The following is a 23,701-nucleotide window of genomic DNA, read 5'->3' as shown; positions in this document are numbered from 1 at the left end:
CATCATTTCAAAGAAAGATGGCACCACGGTCCTTACACGGTCTTTATTGGGTGTTTTTAGGGAGTAATTATCTTTTTTTATATGCGATTGGGTTAACTTCTTAATGCTGTGGACTGTCATGATTTTGCCGAATACAGGACACTAATGAATGATGCCCATCACAGGGGATTTATAGGTTGATATATGAGCAAAGCCGACCGATGAAACGCATAGATTTTTACAAAGCTCAAAGTTCTGGAAAGCGAGGTGTGCTCTGATTGGCCAGCTGTCCAGTGCGTTGTGATTGGCCGAATACTTCAAGTGTGTGACGGAAACGTTAAGCCCCTTACTATACTGTGATGCCGTATCCCGTCAACCATGAGAAAATTCCTTGGAAAAACTTAAGCAATCATGGGATATAAACAGTGGGTTGTACATTAGGGTATTATTTTATCCAAAAATTACTGTAATAATAGTCAGGAGTTCATAGAGAATGAATTTCACATGCTGTTCTTTGAACTTATCCACTGGTTAATAAAATACACAGTGCAAATAAAATGTTTGCTTTTTAATTTCTGACCAGTCTAGTATTTTATAAAATGCATATACATGCAGTCCTCTCATCTGCAGTAAAATATAATAGATGGCACTAGTTTGGCAATAAAAAACATCTTGACGTAACATCTTGAAAAAGTGTTCTGTTGGTTAATGCCAACACAAAGCTCCATTTTAAGTCACACTTTGCAATGTGTAGAATTATAAACAAAACTTTATATTCAAGATATTAAGCTATTTGTTGTGATGTCAGTAAACGGATCAGTTTTCCTGCTGTTTGTGTTCTTGAATTGGCAGTTTGTACCTATACAGTATCTATACTACATCTTTTCAAAGCTTAAACCTTTAAAGGAACCAATTAAGGAAGCAAGGACAAAGCATAGACATTTCTCTGAAAAAAGGTCTCACCTTTCTTGGCATAGCTGAGGTCCACATCTTTGAAGTGAACTACCACTACATCTGAGGACTTGAAGATAATGCTCTCCACAATATCCTCACGGCGAGGGCCCACACTGGGGTCTACACTCTTCCTGTGCGCAGCATCCAGGACAATGTCACACTGCAGACGCACAGAACAAAGCCGTATAAAAAGAGGGGAATATTTGTTGTATGTGCACAGAAGTAGAATAAAAGTGAATATATTTTTATTCCCAGAGATTTATAAGCAAGACAATACAGCCACAGAAACTGTTCTTCTCACCTCTGGGCCATAGGTCTTAAAAACTCCTTCATAGATCAGTCCATTTTTAACCTTAAGTTCACATTTGGTTCCCTGTTGAGTGGTGAAGCACAAAAACAGATTACAGTAAGATAGTATTGGTTTTATTTTGGTTAAGAGAATGACAAAAGAAAAACATTAAAACAAAATTATAACAACTGCAATATTAACAAGCAAGCTTTTTTCACTCTTGTGTATTTTGGACTCACCACAACTGAGGTCAAAACATGAACCATTCTCATGTTTGCATAAACCCCACTAAAGGCCACCTTTAAAGAGAATTGAGAGAAAAAAAAGAAAGAAAAAAAACATTATTTTGGGCTGCTGTAAAGATTAAATAAAAATAAAAAACAATTACATTTAAGTTACAAGTTAGTTTCTGCCCTCTAATTAATAGTAGTGGGATGAAAAAAACTATTTTCCGATGCATCGCAATTCTCTCTTCAATGATTCTGAAAATTTCTGAATCGATTCTGAGCTTGTTTGTCCCCTGCAAACGGCAAATGTGCACACTAGAGACGCGACGGGCTTCACTGCACAGAATTTGCACTGTGAGACACGTGTGCATTGCTGGACAGTGTGTGCTTCCACCCGCCGTGTTTTACTTTAGATATACATTATTTTATGCCATTTATTAGATGCACGAAACTCACACAATGACAGACTTTCACGTGCGCTTTTTGTTTGTTGTTGTCCTGTAGCTCAGTCGCGACCTCTGAATACCTTTATATGACATTGATGTAAATACAGTCAGTTATGTTTTCAGAGCAGGACAGAACATCTGATATATTCAAATAGATATGTGCATTAGAGTAAATGCAGCCTGTTAAAGCTGCCACTGTCTATGATCTCTTTAATAGTAATCAAACAGCAATGATGCTGTGGAAAAAAGAAAACCCCATAACTAGCCTATTGTCTGTAAACTTTCGGACACTTGAAGAACACTTATTTTAAATAAGTAATTGTTTTAAAAAGTAGTAAAAAACAAAGTACAGTATAAAATATATATGAACATGTAGCCATGTGCAGTATTATTGAAAATGTGACGCATCGTGATATTGAGTGGACAATGATAATTGTACTTTAATTGAATTTTGAAAAAGTGAAGATTTACACCCCTGATTTTAAGATGGTAGTTCTAACATATAGAGATTCCAACTATGAACAAAAAGAAAAGAAACTGCAATTTTGGGTAAAATGTAAGTTGTAAAGATGTATTTGCACAGAAGAAGAATTAATTAGGAAGAAATGTAGATCAAGAATAGTTTTAAAATCAGATCATGACTCCCAGAATTGGGATCGGATCATGAAGTGTCTAAAGATTCCCACCCCTACTAATTTAGTTGGTTGAGCAGCATTCAGTGTGCTAATATACAGTTCAGCAGGAGACTTTTCATGATTTCTCACTCGCCTTATTTGAAATGGAGAGCAAAATTTGTACATTTTTCAATTTAGAAATTCCATGTTATGAATAAAGAAACTGAACATTACAACTCACTGCATTGGAGGGTCCTTTGGCATTGTTGCGTCCTCTGGGAAGAAAGAAAATGGCACGAATTATAAGCTTGATAATAGATAACTTATAATCAAATGGATACATGTAAATGCTTGATATGCTGTATACACTGTTTGCAGAAAACGTTTTTTGCCAGGAACAAGAATTCATGTGATACCGGTGGAGCTATCGATCGCACATGCACTGGAAAACTCCCAGAACTGCAATGACGAGGGAATGACAGATAATCATATGCTTCATGCATTTTATTGTGCAAAAAAAAGCGCTTGTGAAGTTCCCAAACAACAGGTTTAGAAAGAATCAGCATTTCACCGAGAGGACATGATTCATAGCCACTGACAACATTATACCTCAAACATGCAAGAACGAGAGCTACTAAATTATAAAGAGTTCATCTACACATGTAGGATGAAATACCAATGAGGCCTCTAATGTGCAACAAGAATGAGTTCAGTACACATGACCTGGGTACAAACTATCAAGAGCTTCCAGACCATTAAAATGAATTAAAGAATAAAAGCTGTGAATGACAGTCCTTTTTCAGCAGCTAAAGAACAAATCAAATGCTGCATTACAGGCAGCGTAAGGCTTCACTGCACCACTCACGATTCCCACAGTTTCTACAACTCATAATACGTTTCTAGTTTCGTGTAAACAAGAATGACATTTTTTTTTCACCATGCAGTGTGACTATGGGATGCCAAAAAAGGCCTCTCTGCTTCGTAGGCTGTAGGACTAAACATTTCCACGTACATTTTAAGCACACTAAAAATCGTAACCGTATTAACAGAGTTTCACAACATGCTCTAAAAGGAATAAACTTACACAAATGTCACCTAGCAAGGGCGGACTGAATACATGCAAGCTCTTGGAAACGTCAAGGTTGATACAGTGGTCGGACTTTCCTAGCGTGTGCGCGCACCGCCTCTCAGCGGAAATGCTCGCGACTGACAAACAAAGAGTTCCAGTCGTGAAACGTTCGTTTCCCAAATTCACAGAAACGGGAAAGACGGTGTCCTCGAGTTAACCAAATGCAAGAAACCCGAAACGGAAGCTGGGTTAATGTCAATCTCAATAGTGGCACACAGCGCTAACATGTGACTTCTTCTCATATGGGACGATGGATTCCCAGAACGCCGATTCTCGGACCCTGAACGATTTAAACATCAGCTGACAGGCCTTAAACGTTTGACAGATAAGAAAGATAAAAGTTAAAACATGACGTATCTGTAGCCACCTTTGCATTTTTGTTGGGATTGACAAGTCAAATGCAAACGATGGAGAAATAATGTGATCGTCGTCTATAAAGCACCTGATTGTATTTTGATCTAACGTATTTCTAAATTGAATGCATCAACAAACTAGACAGTCATGTGGATAAGCAGTATAATCAAATAAATGTTGGCTAGTTAACTTAGCTAGCTGACAACATTACGGTGAACTGAATCGCTGTTGGGCAGATTCTCTCATTTTAAGGCTCTCAAATCATTTCTGTTAAAGTTATTGAAATGTGAATCCCGTTCAATCGATAATACTGTCTGAAAATATAAAAATGCATCTGTCCTGTGGGGCAAAGCTGTCATATATTTCACCGGCAAAAAGACACGATTCATCCTAAACGTGCTCGTCCCAGCAGACAACCCGCCCCTCACAAATATTCACGAATATAATGTCCGCTATCAGCTGGTATTTTAGAAACACAATGGCTTTGTGCCCATTAACGTGTGTATCTCTTTCCTGTGAATTTGGCCTGTATCGGCCTACTTGCGCTCAATCCCGACCACTGCAACTTCACAAGCTGCGTTTCTAAACTACGACACAAGTGGAGGCATGCCGCATCATCCCCCGTAGGTTCACGCTCATCAGTCCTCCAAACTAAAACCCCGTTATGTTGCAGATACGGCCCTCACCTTCCTATGTTCTGGCGTCCGACGCCTCCTCCTGCTCCCCCGGTACCGGAGGCCGCTGCGGCTCCGCTGGTGCTTCCGCCGGGTTTGCGATTACCACCGGCCTGCGGCTTCATGGACATGGTGATCCCATAAACGACAGCTTGAGCAGAGCGTTCTGATTGTTTGAAAAAACCGTTTTACACCGCGACCGAGTGCGGAATATGCTGTTGGACGCGTTAGCTGACAGTGGATCTAACGTAGTGACATCCAACGAGTAAAAGCTACTCCTCCGGTTATTCGAGCCTCCACTGACGCTGTCTGCTACTTCAGCTAGCTCTGCTGATTTATTTCCTACTAAACAGAGACGGTTTAGCCCGTTTTAAAAACAAAGCGCTGACGATCCATATGTTGTAGATGTCAACAAAAATACCAAACCGGTAACTTCGCTTTTTTTGTTATTTTAAGTGCGATATATGTGAATGATATACACAGTTCGCGCGGAGCTTCAGCACTGACCGATAGACCTAAACAGTCTGAAAAAAGCCACAAAAAGTGGCGGAAGGATATACACACATCCCAGGAATGTGTGTACTAATTTAGACGGTTTTATTCGTTCTAAAGAGAAATTATCGTCAGTAATTACTGTAAATATGTCTGGAACGTGATACGATATTTAGTTGATACTGAGAACGAATTAATGTGGGGTTTGATGAACGCTGCTATAATGGACAGCGCACTATTTTCAGCAAATGCACGGATCACTTTGAGCGGTCGTGCTTTGACACTAGTAGGCCAGGTGACTGGTGTAATATACACTGCTGAATTCCTTGAGCACTATGCCGTAGTGAAAAAAAATCCTTTGGTATCCTCATTAAACCCAAACCCCTTGATTAACAAGTGCACCTCAATAAATTAGAATGTCGTGCAAAAGTTAATTTCAATAATTAAACTCAAACTGTGAAACTTGTGTATTAAATAAATTCAGTGCACACAGACTGAAGTAGTTTAAGTCTTTGGTTCCTTGTGATGATTTTGGCTCACATTTAACTAAGCCTCTCAACAAATTAGAATACTTCATAAGACCAATAAAAAATAAAATAAAAAAATAAATACATTTTAGTGAATTGTTGGCCTTCTGGAAAGTATGTTCATCTACTGTACACTTAGTACTTGGTAGGGGCTCCTTTTGCTTTAATTACTGCCTCAATTCAGCGTGGTGAATCAGTTTGTGGCACTGCTGAGGTGGTGTGGAGGCCCAGGTTTCTTTGACAGTTGCCTTCAGCTCATCTGCATTTTTTGGTCTCTTGTTTTCTAATTTTCCTCTTGACAATACCAGAGAATCTATGGGGTTCAGGTCTGGTGAGTTTGCTGGCCAACTTTTATTTGGTGCTTTTGACAGTGTGGGCAGGTGCCAAATCCTGCTGGAAAATGAAATCAGCATCTTCAAAAAGCTGGTCAGCAGAAGGAAGCATGAAGTGCTCCAAAAGTTCTTGGTAAATGTGTGCAGTGACTTTGGTTTTCAAACAACATAATGGACCAACACCAGCAGATGACACTGCACCCCAAAGCTACACAGACTGTGGAAACTTAACACTGGACTTCAATTAACTTGGGCTATGAGCTTCTCCACCCTTCCTCCAGACTCTAGGACATTGGTTTCCAAATGAAATACAAAACTTGCTCTCATCTGAAAAGAGGACTTTGGACCACAGGGCAACAGTCCAGTTCATAAGACGCCTCTGACGTTGTCTGTGGTTCAGGAGTGGCTTAACAAGAGGAATATGACAACCTCTAGCCAAATTCCTTGACACGTCTGTATGCTTTGACCCCAGCCTCAGTTCATTCCTTGTGAAGTTCACTCAAGTCCTTGAATCGATTTTGCTTGACAATCCTCATAAGGTTGCAGTTCTCTCGGTTGGTTGTGCGTCTTTTTCTTCCTTCCACTCAACTTTCTGTTAACATGCTTGGATACAGCACTCTGTGAACAGCCAGCTTATTTGGCAATGAATGTTTGTGGCTTACCCTCCTTGTGAAGGGTGTCAATGATTGACTTCTGGACAACTGTCAGATCAGCAGTCTTCCCCATGATTGTGTAGCCTAGTGAACCAAACTGAGAGACCTTTTTGAAGGCTCAGGAAAACCTTTGCAGGTGTTTTGAGTTGATTAGCTGATTGGCATGTCACCATATTCTAATTTGTTGAGATGGTGAATTGGTGGGTTTTTGTTAAATGTGAGCCATAATCATCACAATTAAAAGAACCAAAGACTTAAACTACTTCAGTCTACTATTCAAAACAGAAATTTCGTATTACAATATACACTATACTATTAAAAAGTTTGGGGTCAGAATTTTTTTCTTATTTTTTCTTAATACTTTTATTCAGCAAGGATTTATTAAACGGATAAAAAAGTGATAGAAAAGACTTGTAGTGGAAGAAAAGGTTTTAATAAATGCTGTTTTTTTTTTAGCTTTTATTAGCCTTATAAAAAAAATCAAAACAGCACAATAAAAAACATTAAGCAGCACAACAGTTTCAACACAGATAATAAATTAGCATATTATACTGATTTCTGAAGGATCATGTGTGACACTAAGGAGTGGAGTAATGACGCTGAAAATTCAGCTATGCTTCACCAGGAATACATTATATTTTAGAGTATATTAAAATATGAAACCAATATTAGAAACAGCAATATCCTAATAGTTCACAATGTTCTTGTTTTCTGTATTTTTGATTAGAAAAATACAGCCTAAATGAGCAAAAGTGTCTCCGTTTAAAAACAAGGTCAGTTATTAAATAGGTTTATAATCTAGGCCTAACATAATATAATATAATATCAAAACAAACTGAAGCATTTAAACTGATAGAGGAGAAAATAAAACAAACTGAAGCATTTAAACTGAGATCTGCACGTTAAATATTTTCAAAGAAAAAAAATCTATAGCTTTCTAAACATGAAGTACAGTTTGCACAATACACCTGTGTGTGACTGTAAATGTCTCTGAGGTTTGTTATCATTCTGTGCACATCCTCCGCTATTTCCAGCACTTAATCAAGCTACTCTTCTTTAAAACACGAGGACGTTTTATTTCACGTCATTGCGTTTGCTCAGCGACAGCATCATTCTCTTTCTTTGAACCCTTTAAAACGCATTCACCGGTTCTAACACTATAGCGACATCACCTTTATTCACCTTCCTTTTTACTAGAATACTGTGCAATAAAATGCGCAGCCTAGAGGGAACATTGGTTCCCAGCATCTATTAATTTTAAGCAAAATGTGTTTAACAAAGATGATTACAGTAAAAGGATCAAATAATATCACAGAATATTATCACAGGCTACAAATACACTGGTCTATGTACTTTTTTCTGTGCATCAGCGAGTGTGTGTTTGGAACTGGACAGATGAAAGCGAAAGCCCAGAATGTCAAGTTGACCTCAGCCCAAAATATGGTTGCCACTGTGCGTTGATGTGGTTATTACACAGAGGCAACACAAAGAGGCTTGAAGAACAACAACGTCTTAATTCCAAATGTATCGTTTCTTTAGGAATACTGTTTGTCACATCAAATATTAAATAACCTTTTTCCATGTTTTCCCAGAATCAAATAGGCTACTTTTCAGTCCTTCTGACAACACACAGTTGGTCAGCAACAGCAGCGCTCAGGTTCTCTTCTACAACTGGGTAGAAAATTCATTAATTATTTACATTACTGATTTACTAGTTTAGCTGTCTTTGTATATAATAATGCATTCTGCTGCTCAGGAAATGGGACATCTGGAATACTCAGTTCCTGAAATTACTGACCAGGTTGGCAGAAGAATCTTTCATCAGACTGAATTTTTGTGCTGTTGTTGTGTTGTTATGCTTCTCTGCCTTTGGCATTGACCTCTTTGAAATCTGTCTCCATTCAGACCTTCAGTATGGTGCTAGGTTCCCTGCGGCAGTCCATCTTTCACTACGATAGTGTGCAGGCTTTTACAGCCGCCTCTGCTGGGAATAAATAAATAAATTCCATAATTTTCACCTGCTGTGTTACACTTTGCTATTCATTGGATGATTTTTTTTTTGTCCGTCTGACATTATTTTATTTAATTATATTATGTGTATACTGTCAATTTTATAGTAACAGGTGATGTGAATGGCCACTTCAAATTCTATGATGGAAATCTCAAGCTCATCAACGTGTCATCAACAATGAGTCTAGCTTGGATCAAATTAGATCCATCTCCTTTTTTTCAAAGAAAAGGCCTCCATTACCGGCCTGGGATATCCAAAAGACTGCACACTGGTTGCCAAGCCATTTGTCATAAGGTGAGGGACTCAATCAACTTTTTAAGAAAGTTCTCATTATAATTTTGTTACACATACCTCAGCAATATGATGCATTTCATGTCAGATTGAAAACCTAAACTGCTAAAAAGAGTATGGTGCTTAGATTGGATGCACCCATCCATGTAAAAGTACATTTAGATATAAAATTTTGTAATTTAAAAGAAATGGTAAAATTATACTTATCATTTACTAACTAGAATTCGTCATTCCAAACATGTATGACTTTTTTTTTCTACTGAACAGTAAAGTAGATATTTTGAAGAATGTTGGTAACCAAAACCTTTGACCATTGAATTCCATTTGTATGGACATAAACACTGAGACATTCTCGAAATATCTTCTTTTGTGTTCCACAGATGACGGTAACTCATATAGGTTTGGAACAACATAAGAAGCAGTACATGATTTACATTTTTTGGTGAACTCTCTCTTTTGACCATACTATTAATTTTTATCTGTTTATAGTACCATTTGAAGGCAGGCATATAGTGGCAACATCATTCAATTGTAAACTCAATGCAATAAAACGTTTTTCTCCTTCTATTTACAGAAATGTTGTTCTCTCCACAACTGCAGTACATTTAAATGCACAGAGAAATGTTCCACAGACCCTTCTGAAAGAACATGCAGAACCTCTGGAAGCAGTTGCCTGTTATCCTAAACAGCTACTCATAGCTACGGGCAGCCACAGTGGAACCATTAAGATTTGGGATTATGAGCATAAAGAGGCAATCTGCAGGGTCTTCCAGCCCCACAAACAGATCCAGTGAATTACCTACGATCCACAAGGTGAACTAGAAAACAAGAACTCACTCATATTCTTACAGTTCATTTATGTAATAATATTTAAAATTTAACGTTATTTAGGTCACATTGCCTAAGAGTTTTTTTTAAGTTTAAGAGAGTGTTGCATTTACCACACATTAATTATTATTATTATTATTTTACAGTAGCAATCATTTGCATGAATGATGTAATTACATCTACCATCTGAGTAAGCATTTGTATGAATGTCATGTTCTAGATTTTTATCTGCCAGTGGGGCTTTGCAGATTATTGATGCATGTGATGGTCAAGAGTGTTTGCAGTACAGTCAGGACAGCATTACGCATCTCACTATGTTGCTAACATTTTAAGTGGACTTCATTTTCCAGATTTTATGAGGGCTTTTTTTTTATGTAGTTCTATATTTCCTAAATGTATTTTTCTTATTTCAGGACGCTGGTAAAGCTGTGATGTTGCTCTGTCTGTGTTCCGGTGTACTTGGAAGTACTAAGGCAGGCACCACTCACATTATAAACCCATTCAGGACGTGCTGTTTGGAATGGGTTTAGACAACAGTCAGCCTCGCCTCATCTCTCTAGGCATGGATCACTGGTGAGTCCCTGTGTTCCTGTATAATCTTGCTGCCTTGGTATGTGTTTATCTTGTTGATCTGTGTTAAATGTATCACATCTATCCTGTCTGTTCTGAACAGGTGGAGTAGGATCTGCAGAACAGTGGTGAAAATAGGATGTTGATTTTGAGTTCCGATCATATAGAGCAAAGTGCTGTACCCACTTACATGGTGTGGTATCCTCCCCTGACACCCAAAAACTTCGTCCTTGCAGCTTCCAATCTGTATAAGATGAAGCTCTTCAATGCTACCTCCAAAATGTGCAGGTTTGCTACAGGTAGAACAAATAGAAATATCACTGAAATAACAGTTATCTGGTTGATTAGTTTGCAGAATTTCAAAGGAACCAAAAGCCAAACCATTTGTCTCAGTATGATTTGTAGAGAACTAAAATGAAAAAAAAAAAATGATAACACATACCTCAATTTGGATAAAAGAATGGGATTTCAAAGATAATTTATTAATATGGTGTACTGATCCAAAAGGGAAATAAGTTAATTATTTAACTTAAGTAATTGTGTTAAAGGGTTAGTTCACCCAAGAATGAAAATTCATCCTTCTTCTACTCCCCCTTTGAAGCATCCTAGGTGTGTTTTTTTTCTTCTTTCAGAATAATCCGATCGGCGTTATATTATATTGTCCTCACGTTTCCAAGCCTTTCGATGGGGTAAGCGTGTCTGTGAAATGTAGGAGCAAAGCAAAGGACTTTAGCAAAGGAAACCCAGTCTCCTCTTGGCTTATTTTGAAATCCTCCTACGTTTTCTTTACAAATCCTCATTTTGTGCTTCTATTTCGTGACCAGTGTTTTGTTTTGTTTTCTCTCTCCACTCATCACTAACCACGCAGCGCTGACGAACTACGACCTACACCAGCACGTCTTCCGGTTCCCCACGTTCAGCAGAAGTGAGGAAAAAAGTGTTTATTATGTTTGAAATTTGGATATTTATCTTACAAAAACTTGGGTGAACTAACCCTTTAAGACAAACATATCTGTTATGACTATAGACAAAGGAACAAGATTGATCCTAAGTACATTTGTCATCATCCATAAGTGAAGGGTAATTACTTCATGTTAAGTGAGGTAATTCTAATTTAAAGGTCAGTGGATTTACAGTTTTCCCGAAGCTCAAATAATTCAATAGGCTGTCAGCCAAAAGGGAAAAAATAATCTGATTTTATTGCTTGGATTTTTAAAGTAAAACACACTGAATAAAATATATGAACATGTTATGCATAGCTAGGGTAAACACAATATAAACCTGTAATAGGAAAATGAAATGGTCCTCTTTAACATTCTAAACCTTAACTATTGGATAATATTATTATTATTTATTGAATTGGGTTAGGATAACAGTTTATACTCTAGGTGGGATTAAAATAAGAATTGTAGCATTATATTGCTAGTTACTGTCTGTGCCTATGCAAATATTTACAAGCAAAGCCACAGTAGTGTTTTGTTCCTAAATGAATGAGTGTTTTCAAAGATACAAATTCGTTCCTGAATGAAAAGTATGTTTGAACTACTCGATTAGAATAAATGATTCAATGACGCACTTATAAACATGATCACTGGTTCCCACCTACTGGCATACTGCATCTAAGGATGGCGACCCTAATTATATATACACAAGATAAGGTATAAAGTGTTTCAGTCCTCATAAACAAACCATGCATTTGATAATAATTCCTCTTCTGTACTGATCACTTTGTATCAGCATGAGGCATCATGCCATTTTTATTGTTTTTACTATGATTTAAATCTCCTTGTTTATTCCTGTTTTCTCTCTTTGATGTAGGTTGGCATTCAGATTCTTCCTCTGGATGGAAACCCTCACAAGTCCTTTGCAGTGATCTGCCCCTCAACAGGCATGTCAACTCTGGCTTGCTCATATGATGGTAGATATGCTTTTTCTGCTGGAGGACAGGACTGCACTGTCTTTTCATGGGAGCTCAGTTTGTCGTAAGTTTGGAGAACATGCATCCCATGCAGAGGTCCACTGGTTTTTGCAGTTAACTAGTCAACTAAGTAATAATATATCAAACAGTTTCTCATTTAATATGAGGTCATAAAATACGTGTGTAGTATAATAGTTGTATAATAATGAATTTAAAATGTTTTTTTTAGGATAGTTTGGACACCTGATTGAAATTCATATATGTACAGCTTATTCTGTGGTCACAAAATTAGCTTCTGCTTTTCACTCATTCGAATATACTCAGATCATTAGAGGTATCAGCTGCTCTAGGAGGGAAAGGCATGCTGCCCTTTTTCCATCTTCTAGAGGGAGGAGGAGATGGACAGCTCTTTTGGGTTTTAGATCTCTGTTCTAATGCTTTCTTTTTCTCACTGTCATATGTAGGTCAAAAATGACTTTTTGTAGCTGTTTTTCAGCATTTACCTCATTTCATCCTATAATGCCAACAGAAAGCACATGTTCTAATTTGTCCTTTAGGAAATGGAGGAATATTTTTACTACTGTCAGCTACAGAATCAGGACCTTGACACCATGGAAACCCGGCTTACGCATCCCTCTAGCTGATGTGCCCTTCTTGATGAGAGCCCTTGGCTTCTATCCCACAGAGCAAGAGGTATGAGCATTGTTGCAATCACCAGTTGACTCTACCATACAGATCTGTCATCGATATGTGGACTACCATTTAATTTTTTGTCAACACATGGTTGTTCTGTTTTGTTGAAGCTAGAAGACATTGAAAATGAGATGAAGTTCAGCTGTATGCTGAAACCAGAAATTGTGACGGACATCGATTTGGAGGGGTTAATTAATCTGTATGTCAACCACAGACCGGCCTCCAGCATTTCCAGACAAGAGCTTTCCAATGCCTTCCAGGTGCTTTGGAAAGCCAGACAAGGGGGGCAGATATACTATTGGCAGGGATGAACTGCTGGAGTTACCGCATGCTAGAGGTAAATACATTTTATCAATACTTTACACATGTTAACTTGCACATGAGATACCAGAGAAATAATTATTATAATTAACGGAGAAAGACTTTGGCTAGAATAGTAACTACTTGTAGGCCCTATTTTTATTGCAGGTGAACATATGACCAAGGATGACTTGGCTGAATGCTATAAAACTCTTTTAGGTATTAGTGCAGAGGGAGGCAGTTGCACAGGTATGCAGAAGTCCTGCAAACCACCATACTGATGGACAAATATGATGACTTACTGCTTGAATGCTAGGTCTGACGACACATGTCAGCGTTTCCAGGTTCAAACACTCTGTGAGATCCCAAAATCAAACAGTGCTAATATACACTCACAATCTTAATCTTTACACTGAAATCTCAGTTGGTCCGACAGTAATTGATTTTGAATTACTAAAATAATGGTGTCCAGGACGCTTTTAGACAACACTGTACAATTCTTTTTTTTTTTTTTTTGATCTTGAATTAACAGTGCTGAGATAGTAGTCTCACTTAAAAAGGAGTGGACCTGAAAACAGTTCTTGATTGCGGGTTGGTTTTGGGTTTCGAGTGTTCAGATAAATGTTCATGAAAAATTGTAGCTTGTCTTTGTAGATGACATACTATGTGTCATCTGCACTATGACCATATCAGAATAATAACTTCTTAATATCAAGGAATGTTTGGCCAAAAAATATGTATATTTATTCCTTAGTGAATTTTTAATTGTACCAATGTTTTAATCTGTCCCATGTCTGTCTGTTCCACACAGAATCTCTACTAGAAAGTGCGCTACCCCCAGAAATCGGCTTGGAGACATTAGCCAGATATATTTCTGCAGCCACCCTGGAACTGCCTCAAGAACACGGGCACGGTCTATAACACCTGAACCTTTCTGAAACTAAGAATGTATCCAATTGAATAAATGTTTGATTTATAGCCTGTCTAACAGAACAGTGTTTTTTGCGGTTACTAAGCTGTTGCATCGGTGCATTTTCATATGTGAGAGTTTAATACTTTTCTGAAACGCAGATATCAAATCGCCAGGAAACAAACGTCGTTGTTGTTTGACAAACTACTGTCGATAGTCAGTCGGTTTGTTTCCAGATACAAGTGTAAAACGTGTGTGGATGTCGTCGTCATCGTTTCGATTTGTTAGTCTCACTCAACAATCTGTTAAAATATCGTTTTCTTTGCTCTGTTCGCTAAACAAAGGAGCGAAACGCGTAGCCGCATTGACCGTGTCTCTCATGCTTTCAGGGCATTTGGCTTCAGCGCAGGCGCACAAACCCCGCCTCTCTCCTGTGCTGTGTGCATTCGCATTGTGTCTAAACAGGCAGCGAGCAAAAAGATATTTTACCAACAGCAGTAATGTCGGGCAGGTCGGTTCGAGCGGAGACGCGGAGCAGGGCGAAAGATGACATCAAGCGGGTTATGGCTGCAATTGAAAAAGTGCGGAAATGGTAAGAGAGAGCGTCTACTGGTAACGAAGAGTACAGACAGCCTGTGGGGGAGGAGATACACCAAGAAACAATGAAAGGAAAGGAAAGAGAGCGTTTATTCCACTCCAGTTTCAGTCAGATGTGCTGTTTCTGCCTTTCTCCGCGCGGCTGCTCTTTTTGTCGGCTTTTAAAAAATTAGTTAGGAAAAATGTAGATCGCATTTTTCTTCCATAATTTTTTTTTTTTATGTGGGTTGAACCTAGAAGCCATTTCGTTGCAGTCACATGAAGGCTTTGCAGTTTGAGCCTGTAATGCCGGCTGAATAGTAACCGAACGGGCTGGCATGTCATACACCCGTACCGAGCAAAAAGTCCCGCTGAACGGACGTTTGACTTGTTCACCTCATCTGAGAGTGAGTGACTCGCGCTTCTGAGCGACGCCGGCGCGTGAGAAGAGTTTTATCCACGCGCGGGGTTTTAAACTCAGAGCGGAGCTTCAGCTTCGCCTCCACTTTCACACTTCAAGGACTGCTGAACATTTTGCTTAAAATTAAGTGCATCTTAAATTAAAATACGTTTTACGACAAAAAGTTATGAGATTAAAAATAACCACAGCATCATTCTGTTGGTAAACTTATGTAAATTATCCAAAGAGTAAAATAAGAAAAATGATACTTTGGCAACACAGGTGTGATTTAACTTTTTACTGTCCTAATCTTTGAATTAGTAAAAATGATTTTAACATCTAATTACGATAACTAGTATTGTTCTACACAATGCTGATATCGTCACCTTGGAATTATAAGGTTCTATCTGCATTCTGAGAAGTTTAAAGATATTGAGCTTTTTTTGGCATTCCATATAGTGATGTGGAACAAGTCTCTTTCATACGTCAGTCCCAAAATGTACACGTCTAAAAATAATAATAAAAAAAACGCTTCACATTGAAAATATTCACGTGGGCATTTTTTTTGCACAATAAATACTAACACAGAGATGCCTATAAATTTCAATGTTGAAATAATGAATCCTTTTTAAACTCCATTGTTTTTGGGCTCCTTTGTCTTTGATATCTAACAATGACATGCATCTCTAGGGAGAAGAAATGGGTGACTGTTGGAGACACGTCACTGCGAATCTACAAGTGGGTACCAGTGACAGAGCCCAAGTCAGATGATGTGAGTCGACTTTAATCACTGTAATACACTGTTATTGAAATTCTGGTTGATACTGATTGCCCATTTTCATGTTATGACCAATATAACAGATAAATCTCTTGTTTCCAAAAATTAATAAAAACAATACTAAATTAAAGCTGCAAGCAGCGATGAACGGGCCCTCGCACCCGGGCTCACCGGCAGCGAGTGGCTTTAGTTAATAGGTGAACGGTGAGAAATATGCGTTTAAACTCATAAATATAAGTAGAATATATCAATGTTTATTCCATATATGTGCCAATCTTCCTGTTGCCAGCAGGTGGCGCTATCATTATAATGGAAAATTGGCCTTCAGATGTGTTCAGGGCAGGACTTTTATCGAACATGTGAGGTTTGGGGAGGATTGGACATTTTATGCCTGAGTTACAACAACATCCTATTTCATGGCGAAACAATTAAATTTGTCAGGCCGCCATGGACACGCCCTTTAACGAAACCTCAAGATCTTCGCAATTTAAGATCGCAAAAGGCTTTAGATTACACTGACCAAGTTTGGTGTTGATCTGAATAAATATCTAGGAGGAGTTCGTTAAAGTACAACCCCTGAAAATGGCCAAAACAACACTAATTTTGCAGAGAAAATTCCAAATAACTGACTTCCTGTTGGGATTCGGACTTCGTACCAAGAGACTTTTTCGTAGATATTGGTGTGTTACATGTGTGTACCGATTTTTGTACATGTACGTGAAACATAGCTCAAGGCGCACTCTGTTTAAAGTGTATACACACTCCTTTGAAAGTGTATAGGTGGCGCTATTGAGCCATTTTGCCACACTCGATGGAATATTGGCCTTCAGATCTGTCCAGGCCAGGACCCTTATCACACAAGTGAAGTTTGGGCAAGATCGGACATTTTATGCCTGAGTTATAACATCTTTTATTCCCATGGCGAGACATTGAACTTCATCACGGCGCCATGGACACACCTTTTAACAAAAACTCAAGATCTTCACAACTAAACATCACACAGGTCTTTAGATTAGACTGACCACAAAAAAGACATTGATGTCATAAAATTTCTAGGAGTAGTTTGTCGCAGTGTAAAATATGTAACTTCCTGTTGCCAATAGGTGGCGCTATGACTATAACTGAATATTGGCATGTAGATCTGTTCAGGTCAAGAGTCTTATCCAACATGTGAAGCTTGGGGCAGATTGGACATTGTATGTCTGAGTTACAGCAACTTCCTTTTTCATGGCGAAACATCGAAATTTGTCAGGTCGCCATGGACCCGCCCTTTAACGAAACCTCAAGTCCTTCGCAATTTATTATCGCAGAGGGCTTTAGATTACACTGACCAAGTTTGGTGTTGATCTGAATAAATCTCTAGGAGGAGTTCGTTAAAGTACAACCCCTGAAAATGGCAAAAACAACAGCAATTTTGAAGGGAAAATTCAAAATAACCGACTTCCTGTTGGGATCCGGATTTCGTACCAAGAGACTTTTTTGTAGGTATTGGAGTGTTACATGTGTGTACCAATTTTTGTACATGTACGTGAAACATAGCTCGAGGCGCACTCCGTTGAAAGTGTATAGGTGGCGCTATAGAGCCATTCTGCCACACCCGGTGGAATATTGGCCTGCAGATCTGTTCAGGCCAGGACTCTTATCACACATGTGAAGTTTGGGGAAGATCGGACATCTTATGCCTGAGTTATAACATCTTTTATTCGCATGGCGAGACATCGAACTTCGTCGCGGCGCCATGAACAAGCCTTTTAACGAAAACTCAAGATCTTCACAACTGAACATCGCACAGGCCTTTAGATTAGACTGACCACAAAAAAGACATTGATGTCATAAAATTTCTAGGAGTAGTTCGTCGCAGCGTAAAATATGTCACTTCCTGTTGCCAATAGGTGGCGCTATGACTATAACTGAATATGGGCATGTCAATCTGTTCAGGTTCGGAGTCTCATCAAACATGTGAAGTTTGGGGCAGATTGGTCATTGTATGTGTGAGTTATAGCAACTTCATTTTTCATGGCGAATCATCGAAATTCGCCAGGCCGCCACGGACACGCCCTTCAACGAAAAGTCAGGATCTTCGCAATTTAACATCGCAAAGGCCTTTAGATTAGGCATACCAAATTTGGTGTTGATTTGAAGAACTCTCTAGGAGGAGTTCGTTAAAATACAACACATGGAAATGACCAAAATTACACAAAATATGCTCATAATATTAAAAATAACCGACTTCCTGTTGGGTTTAAAATTTCGCTCCAAGAGTCTTTTTTGTAGGTATTGGTGTGTTACATATGTGTGCCAATTTTCGTGCATGTACGTCAAACATAGCTGGAAGGCTGTTGATTTTCTTGGTATAGGTGGCGCTGTCGAGCCATTTTGCCACACCCTCTTCTGAATCCTATATCAGACGAAAATTTTCACCAGGTTTGACGAGTGTGCAAAGTTTCATGACTTTTTGAGCATGTTAAAGCCCTCAAAAATGCGATTCATTCGGGAGAAGAAGAAGAAGAAGAAGAAGAAGAATAATAAATATAGCTGCAAGCAGCGATGTCGGGCTCAAGCCATCAGTGCAACGCCACCCTGGTGGCATCGGGAAAACTGTGCCCAGCGGGCATAAGCATTTACAGTAACCCTCTGACAATCAAGTTTTAAGGGATGTGGCAGTTAAAGGGTTAATCCGACCAATCTAGACTTTGAAATCACATACACAGAACAATATATATAACTTTAGTAACACTTTATTTTAAAATGTATAAAAAATGTATAAGGTGTGCATTGTAGCTGACACCTATATGAACACATTACAATTGTTTTGTGACTACAAGTCTTTCTTCTCAAATGCTATTGAGTGGTCGCGAACGCGGATGGGAGAATGGCGCATATTTTTTTTTTTTTTTTTTGAGCAACTGGTGCCCCCTCTGGGAGTTGGTGCTCTACGAAGACTGCATACTCTGCATATAGGGAGCGGCGGTACTATCTGGAAGATATATTCCTCAAACCATCGTACAAGTGAAGGTGATGCTAGTCCTTCAAGAATCGCTCAAAACCTTTTCAAGTGTACAGTTTCCTTTTATTGCATCTTGAAATAAATATTTCTGAATTCTGAATCAAACTGGGTTGTGTTTATTGATTTATTTTATAAGACAACTGAAACTTTAATCTCCTTTGTAATATATGTGCTTTTAAACCAAGAACAATGTAATTAGAGATGTATTCCTGCTTAATAATGACTATTATTAAGGGAAAAGGCTTTATAATCATGAACTATTTACTAATGCTTAGCTAATGAGTGCAGTTATTATAAAGTGTTACCAATGCATTTACTAATGTTAACAAATTAGACATTATTATACAGTGTTACCAAACCCTTTAATAATTTATTAGTGTTTTGTAATGATTTTAATGACCTATAAGCATTTGTGAAATAGTTTTGCTTGCATTGCAGCTTAATCTGTCAGTTGAAGAGTTTTACTGTTACATCCATGAGATTAATAAATGTCATGTCACAGGTTGTCATAGGTCAGTATCAAATGAGTTTGAAATTATTATTTGCAGCACAAATAAGGATTCTTAGGATGTTTTTAAATCCCTAAAACTGTCAGAAAAGGATAAGGCCTAAGAGATTTCTTAACCTGTAATGAAAGGAAAAAAACACCACCATTAGCAACAACAAAAACAATAACAATTTAAAATATAGATTTTTTTTCCTGATTATTAAAGGAATGATTAGGTCTCTCTCTCTCTCTCTCTCTCTCTCTCTCTCTCTCTCTCTCTCTCTGCCAGACAGCCCCTCCCTACAATCCACACACACTGTCAGTCACCAAAGATTCACAGTCACCAACCCCCTCACACTCACACTCTCCCTCCCTCTCCCCCTCCCTTTCCTCACACAGACGGAGTGGCCAGAGTGAGATCATGTCAGTTGAGAAGTCTGACAGTTTTTTCTTTTCTTTTATCCATACAGTGTTGTAAAGTCATGAAACTATGCATATTTCCTCATAATGATTTGATCTCTGAAAACATGCCTTGAAGTGTTTGGAAGCTGCAATTTAGACATACAATACAATTAATGTTTCCCTTCTTACTGTCATTTCAAAAAATCACCACGTCAAAACCGTTCAAGCTAACCAAAATCCGTTCGCAATTTAAGTTCCTCGATGTTGTTTCTTCATGTAGTCAAAGTTTGGTGTGTATAGTGTACTTCCCATGTGAGGAGTATGCATTAATTCACAACTGTAAAATCTCAAAAATACACATTCAAATCAAAATAGCTGACTTCCTGTTGATCGTAGCTTATGACTGTGAATTAGAAAGTTGTCCGTCTTGATAAGAACAATTTAAGTACCGAGTTTGGTGTCTGTAGCTAAAACTAAATAAAATGCATTATTATTATTATTAGCTGTACACTTGCTAAACATTTTTAAATATAAACTTATGCAATTGTGTGTGTGTATATATATATATATATATATATATATATATATATATATATATATATATATATATATATATATATATATATATATATAAATTCAAGTGTACAGTTTTCTTTTATTGCATCTTGAAATAAATATTTATGAGTTCTGTGTTTGTTTATTTTATTTATTTTATTTTTTATTTTACATTTTTTTTAGGGAGATTACAGCCTTTAATCTCCTCAAAATAAATGTGCATATAAACCATGAACAATTTAATTATAGCTGTATTTATAAAATGCTTACTAAAATATTAATTTTGGGAGAAGGCTATATAAAGCATGAACTGACTATTTACTAATGCTTAGCTAAGAATTGCAGCTATTATGAAGTGTTACCAATGCATTTACTAATGTTAACAATTGAGACATTATTTTAAAGTGTTACCAAATCCTTAAATAATTTAAAAGTGTTTTGTTATGATTTCATTAACCTATAAGCATTTGTGAAATAGTTCTGCTTGCATTAAAGCTTAGTCTTCATCTGTGAGCTGAACAGTTTTACTGTTACATCCTTGAGATTATGTAAATTCAAATAAATGTCATGTCACAGGGTGACAGAGGTCAGTATCAAATGAGTTTGAAATTATTATTTGCAGCACAAATAAGGTTTTTTTAGGATTTTTTTTAATCCCTGAAACTGTCAGAAAAGGATAAGGCCTAAGATATTTCTTAAGATGTAATGATAACAGCACAATTAGCAACAACAACAAAAAAATAACTATTTAAAATACAGTTTTTTTTCTGGTGATTAAAGAGATGTTTAAGTCTCTCTCTCTCTCTCTCTCTCTCTGTCTGTCTGCCACTCAGCTCACACCCCTCCCCCACTCACACTCACACACACACACAGAGTCAGCACACAGAGTGACAGAGTGAGATCAGATGTCTGACAGTTTTTTAATTTTCTTTTAATCATACAGTGCTGTAAAGTCATGAAACTATGCATATTTCCTCAGAATCACTGGTTTTCTAAATGAAAAATGTTTTTTAAAGGTTTGGAAGCTGCAATTTAAAAATAGAAGACGATTAATGTTTCACTTTTTACTGTCATTTCAAAAAATCACCACGACAAAACCGTTCAAGCTAACCAAAATCTGTTCGCAATTTAAGTTCCTCGATGTTTTTTCTTCATGTAGACAAAGTTTTGTGTGTATAGTGTACTTCCCCTGTGAGGAGTATTCATTAATTTTACAACTGTAAAATCTCAAAAATACACATTCAAATCAAAATAGCCGACTTCCTGTTGATCGTAGCTTATGACTGTGAATTAGAAAGTTGTCCGTCTTGATAAGAACAATTTATGTACCAAGTTTGGTGTCTGTAGCTAAAACGAACCCCCCCACTTTTGACAAAAGGTGGCGCTATAGAGTGCCTCTTCCACGCCCTTTTCAAAGCTTTTGCCATGGTTTAGCTATCTTTAATACTGATATCTGTTTCGAGTTTCATGTAAATCTGAGCTTGTTGTCTGCCTAAAAATCACCAGAACAGAACATTCAAGTTTGACACGTTGCCATGGCAACACTATATTAGATATCAATATCCCCACAACAGATTTTCTTCGGCCGTGTTTTGTCATTATTCTGATGAAGTTTGAAGCAAATCAAGTAAAAATAAGATGCTGAATTCAAAGCGTTTTGAAAATGATTCACTTCCTGCTGCCAGTTGGTGGCGCTATAACTTTGACTCCTAATAGTCACATATATACGATCGGTATCATACAACGAACAAACAAATTAAGTTTGATCAAATTCAGGAAATGTATGTGAATGTTATTAGACATTTCCTGTTTCTCATTTCTCGCCATAATTTCAACGCCTCGCCACGGGCAAACCGTTCGAGATATCAAAAATCTCTTCGCAATTTAGCATCCCCAATGTCTTGAGATCGTGTTCACCGAGTTTTGTGGTGAACGGGTGGAGTTCCTCAGAGGAGTATATCAAATTCCAGAGCATGTGTTTTTCATGAAACCCTAAATAGCCAACTTCCTGTTGGGCGGAGCTTATGACATGCAGTGTGAAAGTTGTTTGGTTTGATGAGTTATATATATGTACCAAGTTTCATATGTATACGTGCAAGTATGCATGATATATGGCCCTCAGTACTACAGGGGGCGCTGTAGAGCCCCTGTGCCACGCCCGTGTATCATACTCTGCCCGGCCCTAATGGCCGCAGGTTCCAAGGTGTGTGCCAATTTTCAAGAGTTTTTGAGTATGTTAAGGACCCCAAAAGCCCCCGAAACCTTGGAAAAAAATTAGAAGAATAAAGAAAAAAAAAAAAAAAAAAAAAAATAATCCTAAGGAAAACAATAGGGCTCTCGCCCTCCAGGCTTGAGCCCTAATTAAAGCTGCAAGCAGCGATGAACGGGCCCTCGCACCCGGGCTCACCGCCATCGTGTGGCTTTAGTAAAAAGGTGAACGTTGAGAAATATGCATTTAAACTCATAAATATAAGTGCAATATATCAAAGTTTATTCCATATGTGTGCCAATCTTCCTGTTGCCAGCAGGTGGCGCTATCGTTATAATGGAATAATGGCCTTCAGATGTGTTCAAGCCAGGACCCTTATCACACATGTGAAGTTTGGGCAAGATCGGACATTTTATGCCTGAGTTATAACATCTTTTATTCCCATGGCGAGACATCGAACTTCGTCATGGCGCCATGGACACGCCCTTTAACAAAAACTCAAGATCTCCACAAGCTAACATTGCACAGTCCTTCAGATTAGACTGACCACAAAAAAGACATTGATGTCATAAAATCTCTAGGAGTAGTTTGTCGCAGTGTAAAATATGTCACTTCCTGTTGCCAATAGGTGGCGCTATGACTATAACTGAATATGGGCATGTAGATCTGTTCAGGTCAAGAGTCTTATCCAACATGTGAAGTTTGGGGCAGATTGGACATTGTATGTCTGAGTTACAGCAACTTCCTTTTTCATGGCGAAACATCGAAATTTGTCAGGCCGCCATGGACCCGCCCTTTAACGAAACCTCAAGTCCTTCGCAATTTATTATCGCAAAGGGCTTTAGATTACACTGACCAAGTTTGGTGTTGATCTGAATAAATCTCTAGGAGGAGTTCGTTAAAGTACAACCCCTGAAAATGGCAAAAACAACACCAATTTTGAAGGGAAAATTCAAAATAACCGACTTCCTGTTGGGATCCGGATTTCGTACCAAGAGACTTTTTTGTAGGTATTGGTGCGTTACATGTGTGTACCAATTTTTGTACATGTACGTGAAACATAGCTCGAGGCGCACTCCGTTGAAAGTGTATAGGT

The 23,701-nt window shown here is 38.0% G+C and overlaps 2 protein-coding genes and 1 pseudogene across 2 annotated transcripts in view; 2 read left to right on the top strand and 1 right to left on the bottom strand.

Moving 5' to 3' along the window:
- Positions 1 to 612: 612 nt before the first annotated feature.
- Positions 613 to 5,215, bottom strand: LOC128001697 (ataxin-2-like). Its single transcript, XM_052592385.1, has 5 exons — positions 4,679 to 5,215; positions 2,751 to 2,784; positions 1,462 to 1,521; positions 1,235 to 1,306; positions 613 to 1,093 (listed from the first exon to the last, which is right to left on the bottom strand). The coding sequence occupies exons 1-5, from the start codon at positions 4,795 to 4,797 to the stop codon at positions 893 to 895; spliced, it is 486 nt and encodes a 161-aa protein (XP_052448345.1). The 5' UTR covers positions 4,798 to 5,215; the 3' UTR covers positions 613 to 892.
- A 3,022-nt stretch (positions 5,216 to 8,237) lies between these two features.
- LOC128014965 (cilia- and flagella-associated protein 251-like) lies at positions 8,238 to 14,221 on the top strand (annotated as a pseudogene).
- Positions 14,222 to 14,364: 143 nt separating this feature from the next.
- The window catches only part of LOC128001681 (B-cell CLL/lymphoma 7 protein family member A-like), a 48,152-nt gene continuing 38,815 nt past the window's right edge, over positions 14,365 to 23,701 (top strand). The window contains exons 1-2 of the mRNA XM_052592384.1: positions 14,365 to 14,783; positions 15,858 to 15,939. Coding sequence (XP_052448344.1) covers positions 14,692 to 14,783; positions 15,858 to 15,939 — 174 coding nt within the window. The 5' untranslated portion in view covers positions 14,365 to 14,691. The remainder of the gene's footprint in view (positions 14,784 to 15,857; positions 15,940 to 23,701) is intronic.

Source organism: Carassius gibelio, chromosome A5 (assembly GCF_023724105.1).
Source record: "Carassius gibelio isolate Cgi1373 ecotype wild population from Czech Republic chromosome A5, carGib1.2-hapl.c, whole genome shotgun sequence".
NCBI classification, from domain to species: domain Eukaryota; kingdom Metazoa; phylum Chordata; class Actinopteri; order Cypriniformes; family Cyprinidae; genus Carassius; species Carassius gibelio.
This window is presented reverse-complemented; position numbering and strand designations above follow the sequence as displayed.